The 19,035-nt window shown below is 45.6% G+C and overlaps 1 protein-coding gene across 1 annotated transcript; it reads right to left on the bottom strand.

The window, feature by feature from the left end:
• Window positions 1–5,414: 5,414 nt before the first annotated feature.
• On the bottom strand, window positions 5,415–8,940 carry LOC136620216 (speedy protein 1-A-like). Its single transcript, XM_066594922.1, has 6 exons — window positions 8,882–8,940; window positions 8,019–8,170; window positions 6,509–6,567; window positions 5,989–6,071; window positions 5,714–5,882; window positions 5,415–5,627 (listed from the first exon to the last, which is right to left on the bottom strand). Exons 1-6 carry the CDS (start codon window positions 8,938–8,940, stop codon window positions 5,430–5,432), a joined length of 720 nt encoding a protein of 239 aa, XP_066451019.1. The 3' UTR covers window positions 5,415–5,429.
• Between the last annotated feature and the right edge of the window lie 10,095 nt (window positions 8,941–19,035).

The following is a 19,035-nucleotide window of genomic DNA, read 5'->3' on the forward strand; positions in this document are numbered from 1 at the left end:
TTGGAGGGGACTGGAATCTAACCCTGAATCCTCTCCTAGACACCTCAACAGGTCGCTCTCAGGTCTCGCAGGTGAAACTTAGATCTCTAAATCGTGCACTCCAAAACCTGGAAGTCTCTGATGCATGGAGGTGCCTGCACCCATCCACCAAGGACTTCACATTCTTTTCCACGGTCCACTCCTCCTACCAAAGGCTCGATTACCTATTTGTATCGTTCACCCTTTTACCGCAAGTCAAAAAAGCACATATAGACGCGATGACCATATCAGACCATGCCCCCATGCACTTAGACATTAAATTCGGCAAACCCGAGCCAAAAGAATGGAGATGGAGGTTGAATGAATCTCTTCTAGACTCAGTTGAGGAAAGGACACGATTGTCCAAGCTAATAGATGAGTTTTTTCAGTTAAACACAAAAGACGACATGGAGTTACCCATTGTTTGGGAAGCCCACAAGGCTTTCTCAAGAGGCCTCCTAATAGCATTAGGGATGAAGATGAAGAAACAGCAACAAAGAGAAATTGACAATAAACTCAACCTAATAGCAAAACTGGAACAAACGGCAAAAAGCTCCCAATCAAAAAATAATTTAGAGGAATTGACAGCCTTAAGACGCGATCTAAAAAATTGCTTAGAGTCTAGATTTAACAAAAAACGCTTATTCTTTAAACATACAGTCTACGCACACGGCAACAAAGGTAGTAGGTTTATGACTGCCCTTATCAAAAAAGCACGCACAAGAAATCATATCTCAGCTATTAAGACAAAAACGGGTAAAGTCATATCATCGACGGCAGAAATAGCTAACGAATTTCAGAAATTCTATGCAGAACTGTATGACTTAAATGGCAGAGGGGAAAACCCAACTCCACAAAAAACGAAAGTTGAACTAGACAACTTCTTGGGTTCTCTTAATCTCCCTAAATTAGACGCGACGGAGGCTAGCAACCTGAAGGTTCCAATCACGGACACAGAAATAGAGAGCGTGCTCGAGTCTTGCTCATCTGGGAAAAGTCCTGGCCCGGACGGTCTATCGGTAGCGTATTATAAATGCTTCAAAGAAATATTGACCCCCGGCCAAAAAGACTCCTGTAACGCCCTCTTACAAGGTAAATCCCTACCTAAACAATCATTAGAAGCGCACATCAAGCTGCTACACAAGGAGGGGAAAAACCCTGAATTATGTGGTAGCTACAGGACAATTTCTCTATTGAATCTAGATGCCAAGATTTGGGACAAACTCCTGGCTAAACGGCTAGAAGATCTTATCCCTACGTTAATCAATAAAGAACAAACAGAATTTGTCAAAGGAACGGAAGGCAGGGATAATTGTCTCCGTCTACTACATATAGCTAGATATGCCCAGTTTCAGAAGATTCCTTTAGCTTTTTTGGGAACGGACGCCGAGAAGGCATTTGATAGGGTGAGCTGGACTTATCTGGAAGCAACCCTCAGACGATTCCACTTACCCTTTCCTTTTATTACAGCAATTTTTTCACTATATTCTAAACCGTATGCAAGATTAAAAATTAATGAAATATTATCCCCTCCATTTGATATACGGAATGGAAACCGCCAGGGATGCCCACTCTCCCCCTCTCTCTTTATTCTCGCATTAGAACCCTTTCTTCAGAAGGTGAGGCAGGACCCAGAAATTAAAGGTCTTAAAATAAGCTCCCATGTCATTTCCACTGCGGCGTTCGCGGACGACATCATGTTCGTCGTCACGAATCCCGAAAAGGGGATCCCTAGACTTACCCTACTTTTGGAAGAATTTGTACTTTCTCGAACTTTAAAGTCAATTTCTCAAAATCCACAATCCTGAATATTTCTATTCCAGACTCAAAATTCCGTCTCCTAAAGTCCAGCTCACCCTTCACCTGGTCTGATTCTCATATTGAGTACCTGGGAATTAGACTTACCAAGAAAGCAGAAGATATCTACATGTATAATTTTCACCCCCTGGTAGCTAAAGTGAAAGAAATGCTGCACTCTTACGACCTGCCCACCATTTCGTGGTTTGGCAGAAAAAATATTCTAAAATCCTATGTTCTCCCAACTATACTATACAAACTTCGTATGCTCCCAATTTTCCTCCCAAAATCCTTCTTTAAAGTTCTTAGGAGAGGCTTCACAGATTATGTATGGCGACATAAAAGGCCACGGCTGGCATATGGCTTAATGATAAAAAAAAGACATGAAGGCAGAATGGATTTACCATGTGTAGAAGACTTTCATAAAGCAGTACAACTAAATTACTGGATGGAACTTACCCATCCCATAAGGGACCCGACTTTGTATTTATTGGCGGAGGGCGTGTATGGGGAGTCCTTGGTGGAGGACCTATGGTTCCCCCCTAGGTTTAGGTTTGAGAGCAGCAAATTTGAACCACTTCTCCGTGGCCCCTGCGAGACCTGGGGCAAACTTAGGGATTCCCTGGCTCCGAATCCATCCCCAGCAATGCCCATACGCGCAATATGTAAACTGGTAAACACCTCCTCAGACCTGACAACTGCTAGTATATGGAAAAAATTTAACGAGCTCTCGGTGGGAGACCTTCAAGCCCAAGCACATAGGACCCCCACTGAGGTCCTCACGACCCTCCTTCCTCAGCATACCTTCTCGATTTTGCAAAAAGCTCATGTTATTAAAACTATTGAGAAGTTCCAGAAATCATTCAAGTCAACTAGACCTAAGACACCATTTGAGGGGGCCTTAAGGGAGATGGCACTAGGTCAAAGGAAACTAGCAAACCTAAAAAGACGATTCATCTCTCCAACCATCCCCACAAAAACAGCTTTTCTAATCTCGTGGGAAAGCGAACTAAATATCTCACTCTCCCCAGAGGAAACCAAAGTTATTATGAAAACAGCTTTGGCCTCTCCCCATGCGTCTTACTACAGGAAAGCCATTATAAACTTCTAGTAAGATGGTATAAAACCCCGCAATGGCTATACGCATATAAATTAGCCCCCCACAATAAGTGCTGGAGATGCGGCCTCTCCGTGGGCTCATACGTTCACATCTGGTGGGAATGCCCAATCATCGCACCTTTCTGGAAAGGGGTAGAGAAAACCCTACAGAAACTTTCCCCAAATCTGGTGCTATCAGTGGACATGGTCTTGATTTGGAGGCCGTCTACAAATTTTCACCCATTAAAAAACAAATTAATTGCGCTCCTGATAGACGCGGCAAAAACTTTAATCCCCATACTATGGCTTCAGAAAGCCCCTCCCACACTATCCCAATGGAAAGAAAAGGTTGACATGATCTGTAACCTTGAGGAACTATCAAGCTGGTCTAGGGGAGACCACGATGGATTTGTGAAAATATGGACCCCTTGGAGATACTTTAGCTAAGACACCTTGAGAGGGGAGGACCTCGTACCACTGCTTTACTATACCAGTACATATCTCAATGATGTCCGACTGAGAGGAGACATGAAGGCCCCAGTCAAGAAGAGGACAGAATAGTCAGGTTCAGAGCAGGAGAGATAGGGGAGGACAGATGAATCGTTGGAAGCGGACATATTACCCCTCCACACTCCCCTCACCCCCCTGCCAACCCTTTCAACCTCCCCCCGTTCTTCCACTTTCCCTCTGTCTCCCCCCCCCCCCCCCTTCATTTGTGTTAAGTAGTTATATTTTCACATTGAGCTCGCCGCATGCAAATTATCGGGAAGTCCAATGAAATGTGGCCAGCCTTATGAGCATGTGTGAATTATTACTCAATGTCAGGTTTCTATTTGTTTTGCTTTTGCAAACGTTAGACTCACCATTGATGCTATACTAATTCCCTACACTATGGCAATCTGTAACTGTATATCATATGTTATGTCTGAAAATGAATAAAAATCTCTGATTCAAAAAAAAAAAAAAACGCATAACACAAAAATCACAAAGCACAAACTTGTGATGCGTTTTTAACATTAGAAAGTCCCATTGACATTCGCATTTAAAAAAACGCAGCGATATTGCATGAAAAAAAAACATACAGGAAAAACTCTGGTCTGCAGGGGCCCTTACTCCCATATGCTGGTGTTTTGCACCATCTGCCCATCAGTGACCATCCCTCACTCAGCACAGTGTGGACAACACGGCCGGTCTTCCTCCTTTACCTGTGCAGCAGGTGCTGCACCGACCTTTGAGCTTGAACCATTCTGGCCTCTATATCTCACTTGGACCCACCTGACTCTGGGCACTGATCTTCCTAGTCCTCAGCAGTCACTACTAGCCCCCAGACTGCTTCCCATGGGAATGCAGTCACACATGTGTCTCTATTACACAGAAAATGACATTTTACTTTCACACACAATAAGAATGACTCGGACAAGTATAGTAAGTTAAATAATATGAAATTTATTATAAATATGTTATGGTTGTTACCTCCCATCACTCACGGAGAGGGTACAGCAACACGCAGGACAGGAAAAACCCCCAGTGGAGGAAACCTGTAGGGAAACCATGGCTGCTGTACTGCCCTTCCTCCGGGCATACTAAGGGAGGGTAACACTATAAGATGTGTGCAAGACACAAGAACAGTGATTGTGTGTGTGTATGTACCTATATGAGTGCCATGAATGTGTGAATGTGTGATGGTCTTCATATGGCACACCTTCTTGATCTTCTTGCTGCTCCGTAGTGGTCATTCATCTTCCTTCATGGTTGATCTTCAAACTTACCCCTTGCATGGAATGAGAGATGCATGGTCCTACAAAGCATGCGGCTGGTCTTCCTCCTTCGGGTGACTACTCACTAGCTTTTTTTCTGCTGCGAATTTGCTGCTATTTTTTCTTCCAATTGTCAATGGGACTTCCTAATGTTAAAACCGCAACGCAACTTTGCGTTTTTAACATTAGAAAGTCCCATTGACAATTGAAAGAAAAAATAGCAGCAAATTCGCAGCAGAAAATAAACGCTAGTGGATAGTCACCCTTCACCTGTAGAGACCTTTGAGCTTGAACCATTCTGGCCTGTATATCTCACTTGGACCCACCTGACTCTGGGCACTGATCTTCCTAGCCCTCACCAGTCACTACTAGCCCCCTGACCGCTTCCCAGCATGGGAATGCAGTCACACATGTAACTAACACTGGTCTCTATTACACAGAAAATGATATTTTACTTTCACACACAATAAGAATGACTCGGACAAGTATAGTTAGTTAAATAATATGAAATTTATTATAAATATGTTATGGTTGTTACCTCCCATCACTCACGGAGAGGGTACAGCAACACGCAGGACAGGAAAAACCCCCAGTGGAGGAAACCTGTAGGGAAACCATGGCCGCTGTACTGCCCTTCCTCCGGGCATACTAAGGGAGGGTAACACTATAAGATGTGTGCAAGACACAAGAACAGTGTGTGTGTGTATATATGTACCTTCTGGATCTTCTTTCTGGTTCCTAGTGGTCATTCCTCTTCCTTTATGGTTGATCTTCACACTTACCCCTTGCATGAAGTGAGAGATGCATGGTCCTACAAAGCATGCATGGTGGAAGGCTGCTCCATGGGCCGTAGGTGTTGACCTGCTGAACATTCCTCCTCAACATGGGAAAGGCGCGGCTGTGATGGATGGGCCTCTCTCTTCTCCATGCCCAGTGTAGAGGCTCTACTGCCATGACCTAGAATCAAACAATACATGGATAACATTATTATCACCGCAGACCCTTCATCACAGACTGAAGTGCTTTGTATCATTTGTACTAACCTGCTCACAAGTGTCCTGGTCCACCAAAGCTCTGAATCCAATCCGGAGGAGCAACAGGTTGCGATCGTGGAGTATTTGTTGTCTCTTCTGCATCCAGGTGTATCCAAAGGCCCATTGGTAGATTTCATGACGAAAGCCGACTTCCTCTTCCATCTGGTTGGCTAAGAATCTAGTAAAAAAAGTTAAACAAAATGATGAACTGCTACTTATTTCAGTATTCATTTTAGATCTTCTCATCAGCATGTATATACATAACTGTTATAAAAGAAACTCACAGAGCTGCAAAGAAGTTCTTATTATATTCCTCGGTCTGCAGTCCGGCTCTGATGAAATAAACGAAGACCATCGCCAGGAGATACTAGTGGGATGAGAAGGACAGTTAGAACTTTTTAGTGCCACCTGATTTTCCTATTGAAGAGCCCTTCTGTATCCTGTCTACCTCCATAAATGCTTTACTGATTAAGATTGTGGACCCATTGGACTAACCAACCAGCCTGGCCTAGACCTGTCCTGGTGTGGTTGGCAGCTAGCTCCTGCAGTAAGAGTGACTGCTACCAGGAAATTAGAGTCTGACCCTTGGTTGCAAAGGGAATGGGAAGACCCCTACCTACAAGCAGGGTGATTGCCTCGATAAGGGCAGCCCTGCGCTGGAACCTCAGGTCTATCCCTGAAGGGATATTGAATGCAGTGACTGGCAGCAGACAGACATGCATGCAGATGCAGGAAAGGACAGGAGCAAACCATAAAACAGGAATGGGAACTGACGGAAAACAAACGTACACACACGTATATTACCTTGTCGGAAATCCTCATACAGCTGTCTAAGGTAAGAAATGTCCGGATGTTTGGATCCTCTAGGAAAACAGGACGAATATCAATATTATGGGAAAATGAAATCCACTGGCTGAACGGATCCGTTTTATGAAAGAACCAACAAATGGACTTCATTAAGTATAATGGGGTCTGTTCAGTTTCTTTCTGTCTCTAGAATATATCTATGCAGTGGTACCTCGGGATGCGAGTGCCTCAGCTTGCAAGTTTTTTGACTTGCGAGCAGGCTCTCTCCCGAATTTTTGCTCTGATTTAACAGCGAAAACTTGGGTTACGAGGTCTAATACTCATAAGGTAAATTCAAAAATAGCAAAAAGCTGCTTGTGTGAGACAATCTAGACCTTTATTAATTTAGTGCCTGTGTGTCAGAGCCAAATCGCAGGACGTGTTTCGGCCCGAAGTGGACCTTGGTCAGCTAACTTTTACAATAGGCATCACTTCATTAAAAATCATGTGCAATTAAAAATATAGAGAGACAGCTGACATATAACTCTCACTGCGCCAATGTATTATGACTAAGATGTTATACAATATGATGCAGTATAAATCACCGGGGGGTAGGAACAAAGGGGATATCAAATACAGAAATACATATAAATAGCTGTAATAATGGTTACTCAGATTGTAATAAATAAATTCCTGACTATATAACACCATCAGAAACGAGTGCATAAGGACAACAATTAATAATTAAAGCTTAGATATAAGATTGAATATATGATCTCATGTAATTGAAAAATCAGCATAATAAAATATCTATATGATATAGCTGAAAAATAAAATTATCACAATGCAGAAAAGAATATATAAAAGCTAATAGTAAAAAAAAAATAAAAAAAAATATATATATATATATATATATATATATGTTTCCCTTCCTTTCTCTCTATATTCCCCCTATATTCAATAAATTTACAGGAGATCTGATTCATAATTTAAGCCCTTTGGAAATCGGGTGTTTACTGTTAATATCCCGAATTCCTCTCGTTTGAATACCTATTCTTGATTTACAAGATAATGATGTCATTGAATGGCTATGATTGGTTAACCCAGTGCTGGATTTCATTGGCTGATGCAGCGCTGAGTTAACCAATCAGAGCATTAGCTTGCTGAAGGCAGGGCATTGAAGCCCCACATCCAGAAAGCAATGCTCTGTCGGCGTGGAAGAGGACGCGACAGCCTGCAGCAGTGCCGCAGACCATCGCAGATTGCCGGCGGTTGGTATGTATTTTTTTTCTTTTTTACTTGTAGTTAGTTTCCCCATTGAAATGAATTGCAATGCCATCAATCCGGAACACATTAATGGCGCTTCAAATCATTTCAATGGGGAAAAGTGCTTTGACATACAAGTTTTTAGGCTTAAGAGCTTCGTCCCGGAACGGATTAAACTGGTATGTCAAGGCACCACTGTATATGATGGTGTTCTGTAGACCTTGTCCAACACTAGAAGCATGGAAGGAGTAATGTGTTTTACCAAGCACGCTGAAGAATGCGGCCATCTCCTCCTGCTGTAGGGACGAGATGGCCGCATTCCTCCTCTTCTGCGGGCGTTCTTGGACCTCTTCGTCGCACGGACTGCGCTCTCTCTTCCTCGCCCGGCCGCTGTCTTCTCCTCTTTCTGGGAAGCTGAAAGAGGAGGAAATATTATCATGAAGATGTAGGGCTGCGGCTCCTCCTGCAGATTTATATACATTTATCATACTAGAGGCCGACACTATATGATACTGAATCCCCATTCCTCTGCCGGGTAAGGGGGCCTTTCCACGTTTTTTTAATGCTGCGATATCGCTGTGTTTTTTTAATATGAATGTCAATGGGATTTTTAATATTAAAAACGCATCGCAAAAAAAAGCAAGTTTGTACTTTGTGATTTTCATGCGATGCATTTTTAACATTATAAAGTCCCATTGACATTCACATTAAAAAAATGCAGCGTTAACGCAGCGCTAAAAAACGGAAGTGGAAAGGCGCCCTAACTTACACTAAATGTATTATACATTTCACTACATGGGGAACATTACGGGGCTAAAACTGAAATAACGATGAATTAGTGTCTATTCTATCATGCTGACTCTTGTATGGCGTCCCTAATCCTTACCGGGGGAAGAGGAACGGGAATATTCTGTAGGAACAAACACTTCAGAGGGAAGGAGTGGGAAAAAACTGAAAAATACAGAAATACATTTTTCTGCTCTTGGAGTCGAACCCTCCCCCCCCCCCCCCCAAAAAAAAAACCAGAAAACAAACTAACAAAAAAAACCACAAAACAAAAAAAAAAATAGTCACTGGCCTTTTGCTGCCTGCTGCCCTGACACTATAATAAAATTCATAGCTTACCTGGATCCCACGTCGTCTCTCCCAAACAGGTATCGCAGGAACTTGATGATGGCGTCCATAATCCTCAACAGCAGAAATGGACATAAATTATTCTGTTAGCACCAACTATTCACAGATAAAAGGGCAGATTTATGAAACTGTGAAAGAAAAACTGTCTTAGTTGTCCCTAGCAACCAGCCAAAGATCAGCTTCCATCTTACCATAGCAGAATACATAATGAAAGCTGCTCTGTGATTGGTTGCTAGGGGCAACTAAGACAGTCTTTCCTTTAGACAGTTTCCTAAATCTGCCCCTACATGTCCACCATAACTACAGTGTGGGTCCCTATAGGCCCTGTCATTGCATTAGTATATGTCCTGTCCCTCCCTGTATAATAACTGACCACCATACTAAACTTCACATATATATTCATACAGTCACCCAAATATCTTCAGATTGATTCAGAACTATATAAAAACCTCCATATTTATCCATTATTACCTAAATATCTTCATATTTATCATTCAGCCCCAAATCCCTATTATTATTCACAATCCCCTAAACTGCCCATATTTATACATTTTAGTTTCCCCATCTTCTGGTTAATCATATGGATCATTTACAGTTTCCCACTAACACAGGTGGACAAACTCTCACTACTACAAATACATAAAGCAGTAATAACATTTGTCACATTTTGACCTCTTACCTTTCTCGGCTGTCGATTGGCGGTAAATCCACCTTCTTGCTGATGATAAATCCTCCTTCTTGTTGATGATAATCCGCGTCTCAATCGAAAACACAAGTTTTGCAAATCGCTGTGAGAACAAAGGGAGCCGGTCTATTCTCTATAAAGAGCAATCGCTGACTGGCACCAACTGACGTTTTCCTTTGCGGTTTGAATCAAAATCCTGCGATTCTATTGGCTGCTGCTGGTGGCATGTACCATGATGCTTCAGACCACAGGTGATGTAAAGGGAAGCTGCACTCTTACCATCTCACCTTACATGGTCACAAATGTGTTTTTTGGATGGTCCATATTTGTCACTAAGTGTCCACTAAGTGTCCATGGATGGTGCCAGGCCAGCAGTATTAAAGGGATGGCTCTGACATGGCAGGTTCACTTTCTCATATAACATCTCTCCCTCCATGCAGTTACTTCTAAGTACCTTGGGGCTTTGTGATACTTACAGTCAGGGTGCTTTAACCCCTTCAGTGCCAGGTTTCTTACCACCCTGTCAGACCTACCAGGGCAGGTTTTTTAAATGGGCCAGGGATTTAATTTCAACTAATTTGTCAGTTGCGTGCCATTTTTCCATTGACACAGCCATATGAGGGCTTGTTTTTTGCAGGACAGGTTGTATTTTTTAATGGCATCATTTTGGGGTATATATCATGTATAGCATAACTTTTGAAAAAAAAAATTTGTAGGGAGATTGGGGGAAAAAAAAGAAATTCAGAAATTCTGCCATTTGTTTTTTGGATTTCATTTTTAGGCGTTCAGCGTGCAGAATAAATAGTGTGATAACATTATTCTCTGAGTCAGAGCGATTCCGGCGATACCAAGTTTATACAGTTGTTTTATGTTTTGCTATTTTTGTACATTTAAAACATTTTTTTTCTTCAAGCTTTGCTTTTGTGTCACCACATTCAGCTGTATTAAGTTTATTTCTCCATTGCCAGAGCTCTAGAAGGCCTTGTATTTTACGGGATGAACTCTAGTCTTCATTTATCTAATTTTTGGGAACATGTAAAATTTTGATCGCTTTTTTAGGGGCAAGATTAACAAAATCAGTAATTCTGGCATGTTTTTTTTTTATTTTTCACTGCATTCTCTGAGCAGTATAAATAATATATTAACATAATTCTACCGGCCAGTACGATTATGCCCATACCAAATTGTAATAGTTTTTTTAAATTTTCGCTACTTTTTCACACATTAAAAAAAAGATTTTTTTTTTTAACGCTGCATTCAAAGACCCCTAGCATTTTTTTTTTTTTTTTATCAACAGAGCTGTGTAAGGGTTTTTATTTTGCGGGATGAGTTGTACTCTTTATTAGTTCCATTTGTTGATCCGAGCAGCATTTTGATCACTTTCTATTACATTTTTTGTATGGTGAGATAGGCTAAATTAACTATTTTTGCCACGTGTTAATAAATTTTTTTCCATGCCGTGCACCCTGCAGAAGCGCTCAGCCAATCACAATCAGAGCTACCAGCAGGTGGGGATTTTAAATCCCCAGCTGTTGATAGCTGAGAACTACAGAGTCGGGGGACAGCGCCAGAAGTCGCGGTGAGCCCTGGCAGCTGAAGATGAGCGAAGAAGAGATGAGCGAGCACTCAAATTCTCAAGAGCTCATTTCAAGTCACAAACCCCATTGAAGTCAATGGGGGACTCGAGCATTTTTGTATGGGACCGATGCTCCGCATAGGTGATGACTTGTCAAACACGAGAAAACATCAGAAAGTTATGGAAACACCACAGAAATGGGTAGGGAAGAGCAGGAGCAACATGCATCGCTGGATCTGAGGCTCCCAGGTCCCACTATTAAGCTGGAACATCTTAGCTAAGCACCACACTACCTGCAATCAAGGACAATCACTGCCTGCGGGTGACACCGCTGCCTCTTCTCCTGGGTTGCATGCTGGCATTGCTGTCCAAGCCCTCCCCGCCCCTCCCTGCAAGACCCTGCATCCACAGCGCACACAAAATTTTCCCTGCACAGCGTTTAGCTGGCCTCATGCCACACGCTCACTTCATAGCCACACCACCCTCATGTCTATTTATAGGTGCGTACTGGATGAGGAGGAACTGGAGACACACAACTGCAGAGGGTTGGCAGGGTTAGGCAGCGACTCTCTTCGAAAGTGTGGGCGATAGCCCACAATGCTGCAGGGAATTGATGATAAATTGACGTACAATCATCATTCCAATCCCGGGCCACCTCCGTCACAAAAATGTCAGGAGCCGCAAACGTGGGCATAAAGGGGACTCAGGTGCCAGCACTTCTACACATCACCACAATGCAGCAATACTCTGTGTGGGAAGCACGTGAGTGGGCCCTGGGTCAGGCTCGGTCCCAGCCTCCACCTTTTGTGACCCAAGGTGCCATGAGTTAAATAGCTATTGGAAATCCATGTGTCCCCACACACTTCATTCTGTGTAGGTGTCAGATAGCTCAACACCGCAATGGGAAGTCTTTGAGTTCCTTGGGCTTGCCTATGCTGTCGGTGCACAAAGCTGGTATTACACAAGAAGAAATCAGTGCGCCCAAACATGGCAGAGTTTCACCCCGCCAAGGACCTTGGCCCACATTTCTACCCTAGTCAGTCAATGTATTTGTGCCAGACAGGTAAAGCAAAGCAATGGGAAGTCTTTGTGCACTCACAGCATAAGCAAGCCCAAGGAACTCAAGCATGGTATTACACATGAGGAAATCAGAGTGCACAAACATGGCAGAGTTGCACCCTGCTAAGGGCCTCGGCCTACATTTCTGCCCTAGTCAGTCAGTGTGTTTGTGCCAGACAGGTAAAACAATGCAATGGGAAGTCTTTGTGCACTCACAGCATAGGTGAGCCCAAGGAACTCAAGCATGGTATTACACATGGGGAAATCAGAGTGCCCAAACATGGCAGAGTTTCACCCTGCTAAGGGCCTTGGCTTACTTTTCTGCCCTAGTCAGTCAGTGTATTTGTGTTAGACAGGTAAAACACCGCTATGGGAATTGTTTGTGCACTCACAGCATAGGCGATCCAAAGGAACCCAAGGAAAGTATTAAACATGAAGCAATTACAGTGCCCAAACATGGCAGACTTTCACTCCGCTGAGGACCTTGGCCTTTGCCCACACCCTCAGCAATCGTGGGCATAAAGCGGACTCCAATGCTAGTACAGCTGTGAACGTCTCATTTAATTAGTTGTGGTTGCTTTCATCGCTCCAAAGACTGGATTAACCAGGAAGAAGTTCCACAGGCCAAACCTGGTGCATTTGCATTTCCCCCAGGACATAGGCCTCTGCCCACACCCTCAGTAATCGTGGGCATAAAGCGGACTCCGATGCTAGTACAGCTGTGAACGTCTCATTAAATCAGTTACAGTTGCTTTCACTGCTCCAAAGACTGGATTAACCAGGAAAAAGTTCCATGGGCCAAACCTGGTGCAGTTGCATTTCCCCCAGGACATAGGCCTCTGCCCACACCCTCAGCAATCGTGGGCATAAAGCAGACTCTGATGCTGGTACAGCTGTGAAGGTCTCATTAAATCAGTTACGGTTGCTTTCACCGCTCCAAAGACTGGATTAACCAGGAAGAAGTTCCACGGGCCAAATCTGGCGCAGTTGCATTTCCCCCAAGACATAGGCATCTGCCCACACCCTCAGCAATCATGGGCATAAAGCGGACTCCGATGCTGGTACAGCATCAGTTATGGTTGCTTTCACCGGTCTCATTAATGCAGTAATGCTCCTTTTGTTTTTCCCAAACCAATGTCTCAGATAACTGTGGTTACACGAGAGAAATTACATGTTGCCCAGTGCTGATCCCCTGACCCCAAGCAGGAGGAGGAGTTGGCCTTTCAAGGCCAAGAAACCATGACCAGAACCTGCTATAGTTTGTGTGGGAAGTATGTGAGCAGGCCCTGGGTCAGGCTCGGTCTCAGCCTCCACCTTGTGTGATCCAAGGTGCCTTGAGTTACATAGCAATGGGAAATCCATGTGTCCTCACACAATTCATTCTGTGTAGGTGTCAGATAGCTCAATCAACACCGCAAGGGGAAAGCCATCTGCACTCTGCACCCTACCCAAGTCAGTCAGTGTATTTGTGCCAGACAGGTAAAACACTGCTATGGGAAGTCTTTGTGCACCCATAGCATAGGCGAGCCAAAGGAACCCAAGGAAAGTATTAAACATGTAGCAATTACAGTGCCCAAACATGGCAGACTTTCACTCCGCCGAGGACCTTGGCCTCTGCTCACACCCTGAGCAATCGTAGGCATAAAGCAGACTCCGATGCTAGTACAGCAGTGAACGTCTCATTAATGCAGTAATGCTCAGGTCGGGCCCGCTGTGAGAATTCTCGCAGCCGGATCCGACCCGGCCATCTGCAGGCGGCCTAACAGTATAGGCGAGGGCCAAAAAAATTTGTGTACCTAAAGTACAAGTGTACCCCTGAAAAATTGCTCAACCGCGAGGGCAGGTGAAACCCATAAACATTTTTTAAAGATACAGCTCGCTGTTGCTTAATTTGTAACAGAGCCTGGAGGCAGCCCTGCAAAAGAAAATTGCTTTTGATTGTTAAAGTATCAATACAATACTTTTGAAAATTTGAAAAATTAAAGAAATTGTAAGCAGAGCCTTTTGGGTGGCAGAAAAATTGGCAGTTCAGCGTGATGACATACTGTTTTTGGAGTAGGAGGAGGAGGAGTAATAATATCCGAGAGTGATTTACAAAGCTAATTCCCCCCTTTTTTTCCAGTGATAGAGAATGCTTTTTTCTCTGGTTGCAATGAAAAGAATCTTTAAGTTCCGCTGCTCTACGTCGGTGGAGAAGAGAAGCCTGGGGAAATCCAGCCTTTGCTCATCTTTATGAGTGTAAGCATGTCGGTACTGGCAGTTGACAGGTGGGTACGCTTATCCTTGATCATTCCCCCAGCTGCACTAAACACCCTCTCTGACAAGACACTAGCGGCAGGGCAGGCCAGCACCTCCAGGGCTTACAGCGCAAGTTCGTGCCATGTATCCAGCTTTGAAACCCAATAGTTGTATGGAGCAGAGGCATCACGGAGGACGGTGGTACGATCGGCTACGTACTCCCTCACCTTCTTACAGTGCTCCCTCCTACTCAGCCTTGACTGGGTAGTGGTGGCACAGTCTTGCTGGGGAGCCATAAAGCTGGCAAAGGCCTTGGAGAGTGTTCCCCTGCCTGCGCTGGACATGCTGCCTGATCCCCGCACCTCTCCTGCTAGTTGGCCCTCTGAACTGCGTCTTCTACCACTAGCGCTGTCAGATGGGAAGTTTAGCATCACTTTTTCTACCAGGGCCCTGTGGTATTGCATCACTCTCGTACCCCTTTCCTCTTTGGGAATGAGAGTGGAAAGGTTCTCCTTATACCATAGGTCAAGAAGGGTGTACACACAGTAATCGGTGTTGGCCAGAATGCGTCTAACGCGAGGGTCACGAGAAAGGCAGCCTAACATGAAGTCAGCCATGTGTGCCAGGGTACCAGTACGCAACACATAGCTTTCCTCACTAGGAAGATGACTTTCAGGATCCTCCTCCTCCTCTTCAGCCCATACACGCTGAACAGATGAGAGGCAAGCAGCATGGGTACCCTCTGCAGTGTGGCCAGCTGTCTCTTCCCCCTCCTCCTCCTCCAAAACGCGCTAAGATATAGACATGAGGGTGGTCTGGCTATCAAGCGACATATTATCATCCCCGTCTCCTGTTCCAATGGCAAAGTGTCGGCCTTTAGGCTTTGCAGCGAACTTCTCAGCAGGCAAAGCAGCGGGATGGTAACGCTAATGATTGCTGCATTGCCGCTCACCATCTGGGTTGACTCCTCAAAGTTAGCGAGAACCTGGCAGATATCTGCCATCCAGGCCCACTCCTCGGTAAAGAATAGGGGAGGTTGACCACTCCGCCACCCATGTTGCAGCTGGTATTCCACTATTGCTCTATGCTGTTCGTACAGCCTGACCAACATGTGCAGCGTAGAATTCCAGCGTGTGGGCACGTCGCACAGCAGTCGGTGCTCTGGCAGCTGAAACCGATGTTGCACGGTCCGTAGGTTGGCAGCGTCCGTGGTGAACTTGCGGAAATTTGCGCAGACGCGGCGCACCTTGCTGAGCAGATGAGACAAGTGGGGGTAGTTTTTCAGAAACCGCTGAACCACCAGATTGAAGACGTGGGCCAGGCATGGCATGTGTATGAGGCTGCCAAGCTACAGAGCCGCCACCAGGTTACAGCAGTTGTCACACACGACCATGCCCGGTTGGAGGATCAGCGGCGAAAGCCAGAGGTCGGTCTTTTCTGTCAGACCCTGCAACAGTTCAGGGGCCTTGTGCCTCTTGTCACCTAAGCTGATTAGTTTCAGCATGGCCTGCTGACGCTTGCCCACCGCTGTGCTGCCGCGCGATACCGACTGCTGGCAACGTGCTCACACGTCTTAATTGAGAGGTAGAGGTGGCGAAGGAGGAGGAGGAGGGGGAGGGTTTGGAGGAGGTGGCAAAAAACGCTGCAGATACCAGCACCGAGGAAGGACCCGCTATTCTGGGTGTGGGTAGGACGTGAGCGGTCCCAGGCTCTGACTCAGTCCCAGCGTCCACCAAATTCACCCAATGTGCCATCAGGGCCCTGCCCGCCAGTACTTGTCCACGTGTCCGTCGTTAAGTGGACCTTCCCAGTAACCGCGTTGGTGAGGGCACGATTAATGTTATGGGAGACGTGCTGGTGTAGGGCTGGGACGGCACACCGGAAAAAATAGTGGCACTGGGGACCGAGTAGCGTGGGATCGCCGCAGCCATCATGTTTTTGAAAGCCTCCGCTTCCACAAGCCTGTACGGCAGCATCTCCAGGTTGATTAATTTGGCAATGTGCACGTTTAAAGCTTGTGCCTGCAGGTGCGTGGAGGCGTATTTGCGCTTTCGCTCCAACGCTTGTGTTAGCGACAGCTGAAGGCTGCGCTGAGAGACATTGCTGAATGATGTGGAGGACAGTGGAGGTGAGGGTGTGGGTGCAGGCCGGGAGACGATCGTGCCTGTGTCCTGAGAGGGGGATTGGATCTGTGTGGCAGGTTGGGACACAGGAGCAGAGGCAGTGGTGTGACCCGGAGTCGGTGAACGGCCTTCGCCCCACCTTGTGGGGTGCTTGGCCATCATATGTCTGCACATGCTGGTGGTGGTGAGCCTGGTAGTGGTGGCTCCCCGGCTGATCTTGGTGCGACACAGATTGCACCACACTGTTTGTCAGTCGTCCGCGCTCTCACTGAAAAACATCCACACCTTTGAACACCTAGCCCTCTGCATGGAGGCTTGCCGTGAGGTGGTGGTTTAAGAAACAGTTGGGGGATTCTTTGCTATGGCCCTGCCTCTCCCCCTGGCCACCCCTCTGCCTTTTCCAACTTGTCCTGCTGCTGCACTTGCCTCCTCCTCTGAAGACCTGTCCTCAGTAGGCTTAGCAAACCAGATGGGGTCAGTCACCTCATTGTCCAACTGCTCTTCCTCCGAATCCTCTGTGCGCTCCTCGCTCGGACTTACAGCCCTTACTAATACCTCACTGACAAAAAACTGTGTCTCATCATCATCCTCACCCACAAAAAGCTCTTTAGACAACTGTGGCTTAATTCACCGCACACAGACTTGTAGATAGTGGAGGCTCTATGCTGTGACTTGAAAAAAGTAACCCGCTGTCTTGCGCTGATACCTAGGGTTAATTTACCGCTCACAGAGACTTGCAGATAATAGAGGTTGTATGGAGTGGGAGAAGATTCTAAAGCCAGTGGATAGTGCTGGTAACTGCGACCATCTCAACCCCACCAAGGAAAGGGTATTGTGAGATGCTCTGCACAGCGGCAGAGCTGAAATACTTTGCAGCGGCCCAGGAAATATTACAGTACTGTTTAGCGGTGAGACCTCTGTCTAATGCACTGCAGACACAGAATGGTATAAATGAAGTAGTTTGCAGTAGGCTAGGAAATATTTGAGTGCAGTTTCACGGTGAGAGCTGGTTGTACGGCACAGCAGCCTAAGGGCGCCCACCCACTGGCGATTTTTTTTCTCTGCGAAATTCGCAGCATTTTTTTCTCTGCAGGGGTCTATGGGACTTGTAATGTTAAAATCGCGATCGCGCAAAATTGCGATTTCGCGGTAAATTGCGATTTTGCGCGATCGCGATTTTAACATTACAAGTCCCATAGACCCCTGCAGAGAAAAAAATGCTGCGAATTTCGCAGGGAAAAAAATCGCCAGTGGGTGGGCGCCCTGAGAATGCTCTTACTGACAGGCTGGGAACAGGCCTAGGCCCTAGATGCGTAATACAAAAATGGATGCACTACTAGTCCCAGCAGGCCCCAACTAAAATGCACACGGTCAGATGTAGCCCAACGAAGGAGCTTTGGGGTTTTTGCACGGAGGATATGGACTGTATAGTGTATATAACTTTCCCTATACAAGTGGCCGTGCCCCAACACTGTGTCTAATTCACTGCAGACAGAGAACGGTATAAATGAAGTCGTTCGCAGCAGGCTAGGAAATATTTGAGTGCAGTTTCACGGTGAGAGCTGGTTGTACAGCACTGCAGCCTGAGAATGCTATTACTGAAAGGCTGGGAACAGGCCTAGATGCGTAATACAAAAATGGATGCACTACTACTCCCAGCAGGCCACAAGTATAATGCACACAGTCAGATGTAGCCCAACGAAGGAGCTTTGGGGTTTTTGAGGACAGGATCCTACTCTAACACTTTCCTTATATCAGCAGCAGCTTTTTCCCTAAACTCTGTATAATACACTGCAAACTGAGAATGCTATAGATGAAATGGCCTGCACAGCCCGAAATGAAAAAAAAATGGTGCACTACTGCTCCCAGCCAGCCACAACAGTAATGCACATGGTCAGATGTAGCCCTAACAAGGACCGTTGGGGTTCGTGAAGACAGGACCTACGCTAACGTTATCCATGAATGAGCAGCAGCACTTTCCCTAACCTCTGCCAGTGTGTGTCTGAGGCGAGCCGCGGACGAGACCGCTTTAAGTACTCGGCGGTCACTTGATCTCGCCAGCCACTCACTGCTGGGGGGTGGAATAAGGTTGGCACGTCACAGCAGGGAGTGGTAATGCCTTCCCCGCATGTCTATTGGCTAGAAAATGGCGCTAAACATGCAGGGAAGGAAATGCAATTGACTCGAGTACCGCGTGGTGTTCGTCTCGAGTAACGAGCATCTCGAGTACCTAATACTCGAGCGAGCATCAAGCTCGGACGAGTATGCTCGCTCATCTCTAATAGTTACATCTTTGGGACGTTTTCAATATATCTGCGATGCTACATGCCGTCTGGGATCAGGGGTGCCATACATCAGGCACCCCTGTGAAGTAAGTCTTTTTGGATTTTGCTTTTTCTTTCATCCATCATCTTTCCATATATTGGAGCGCTGGTAATTTTTTGCCTTCTATTGTCTACATTTC

This window comes from Eleutherodactylus coqui, chromosome 3 (assembly GCF_035609145.1).
Source record: "Eleutherodactylus coqui strain aEleCoq1 chromosome 3, aEleCoq1.hap1, whole genome shotgun sequence".
Lineage (NCBI taxonomy): Eukaryota > Metazoa > Chordata > Amphibia > Anura > Eleutherodactylidae > Eleutherodactylus > Eleutherodactylus coqui.

Bases quoted from the DNA above. Each gene is read 5' to 3' on its own strand.
- LOC136620216 (XM_066594922.1), bottom strand. From the start codon at position 8,940: ATGGACGCCATCATCAAGTTCCTGCGATACCTGTTTGGGAGAGACGAC. The intron at 6,568-8,018 runs GTAAAACACATT...CTGTTTTCCTAG, and splicing joins CGCATTCTTCAGCGTGCTTG to AGGATCCAAACATCCGGACA. The intron at 5,883-5,988 runs GTGAGTTTCTTT...TTTTTTTACTAG, and splicing joins AAGAACTTCTTTGCAGCTCT to ATTCTTAGCCAACCAGATGG.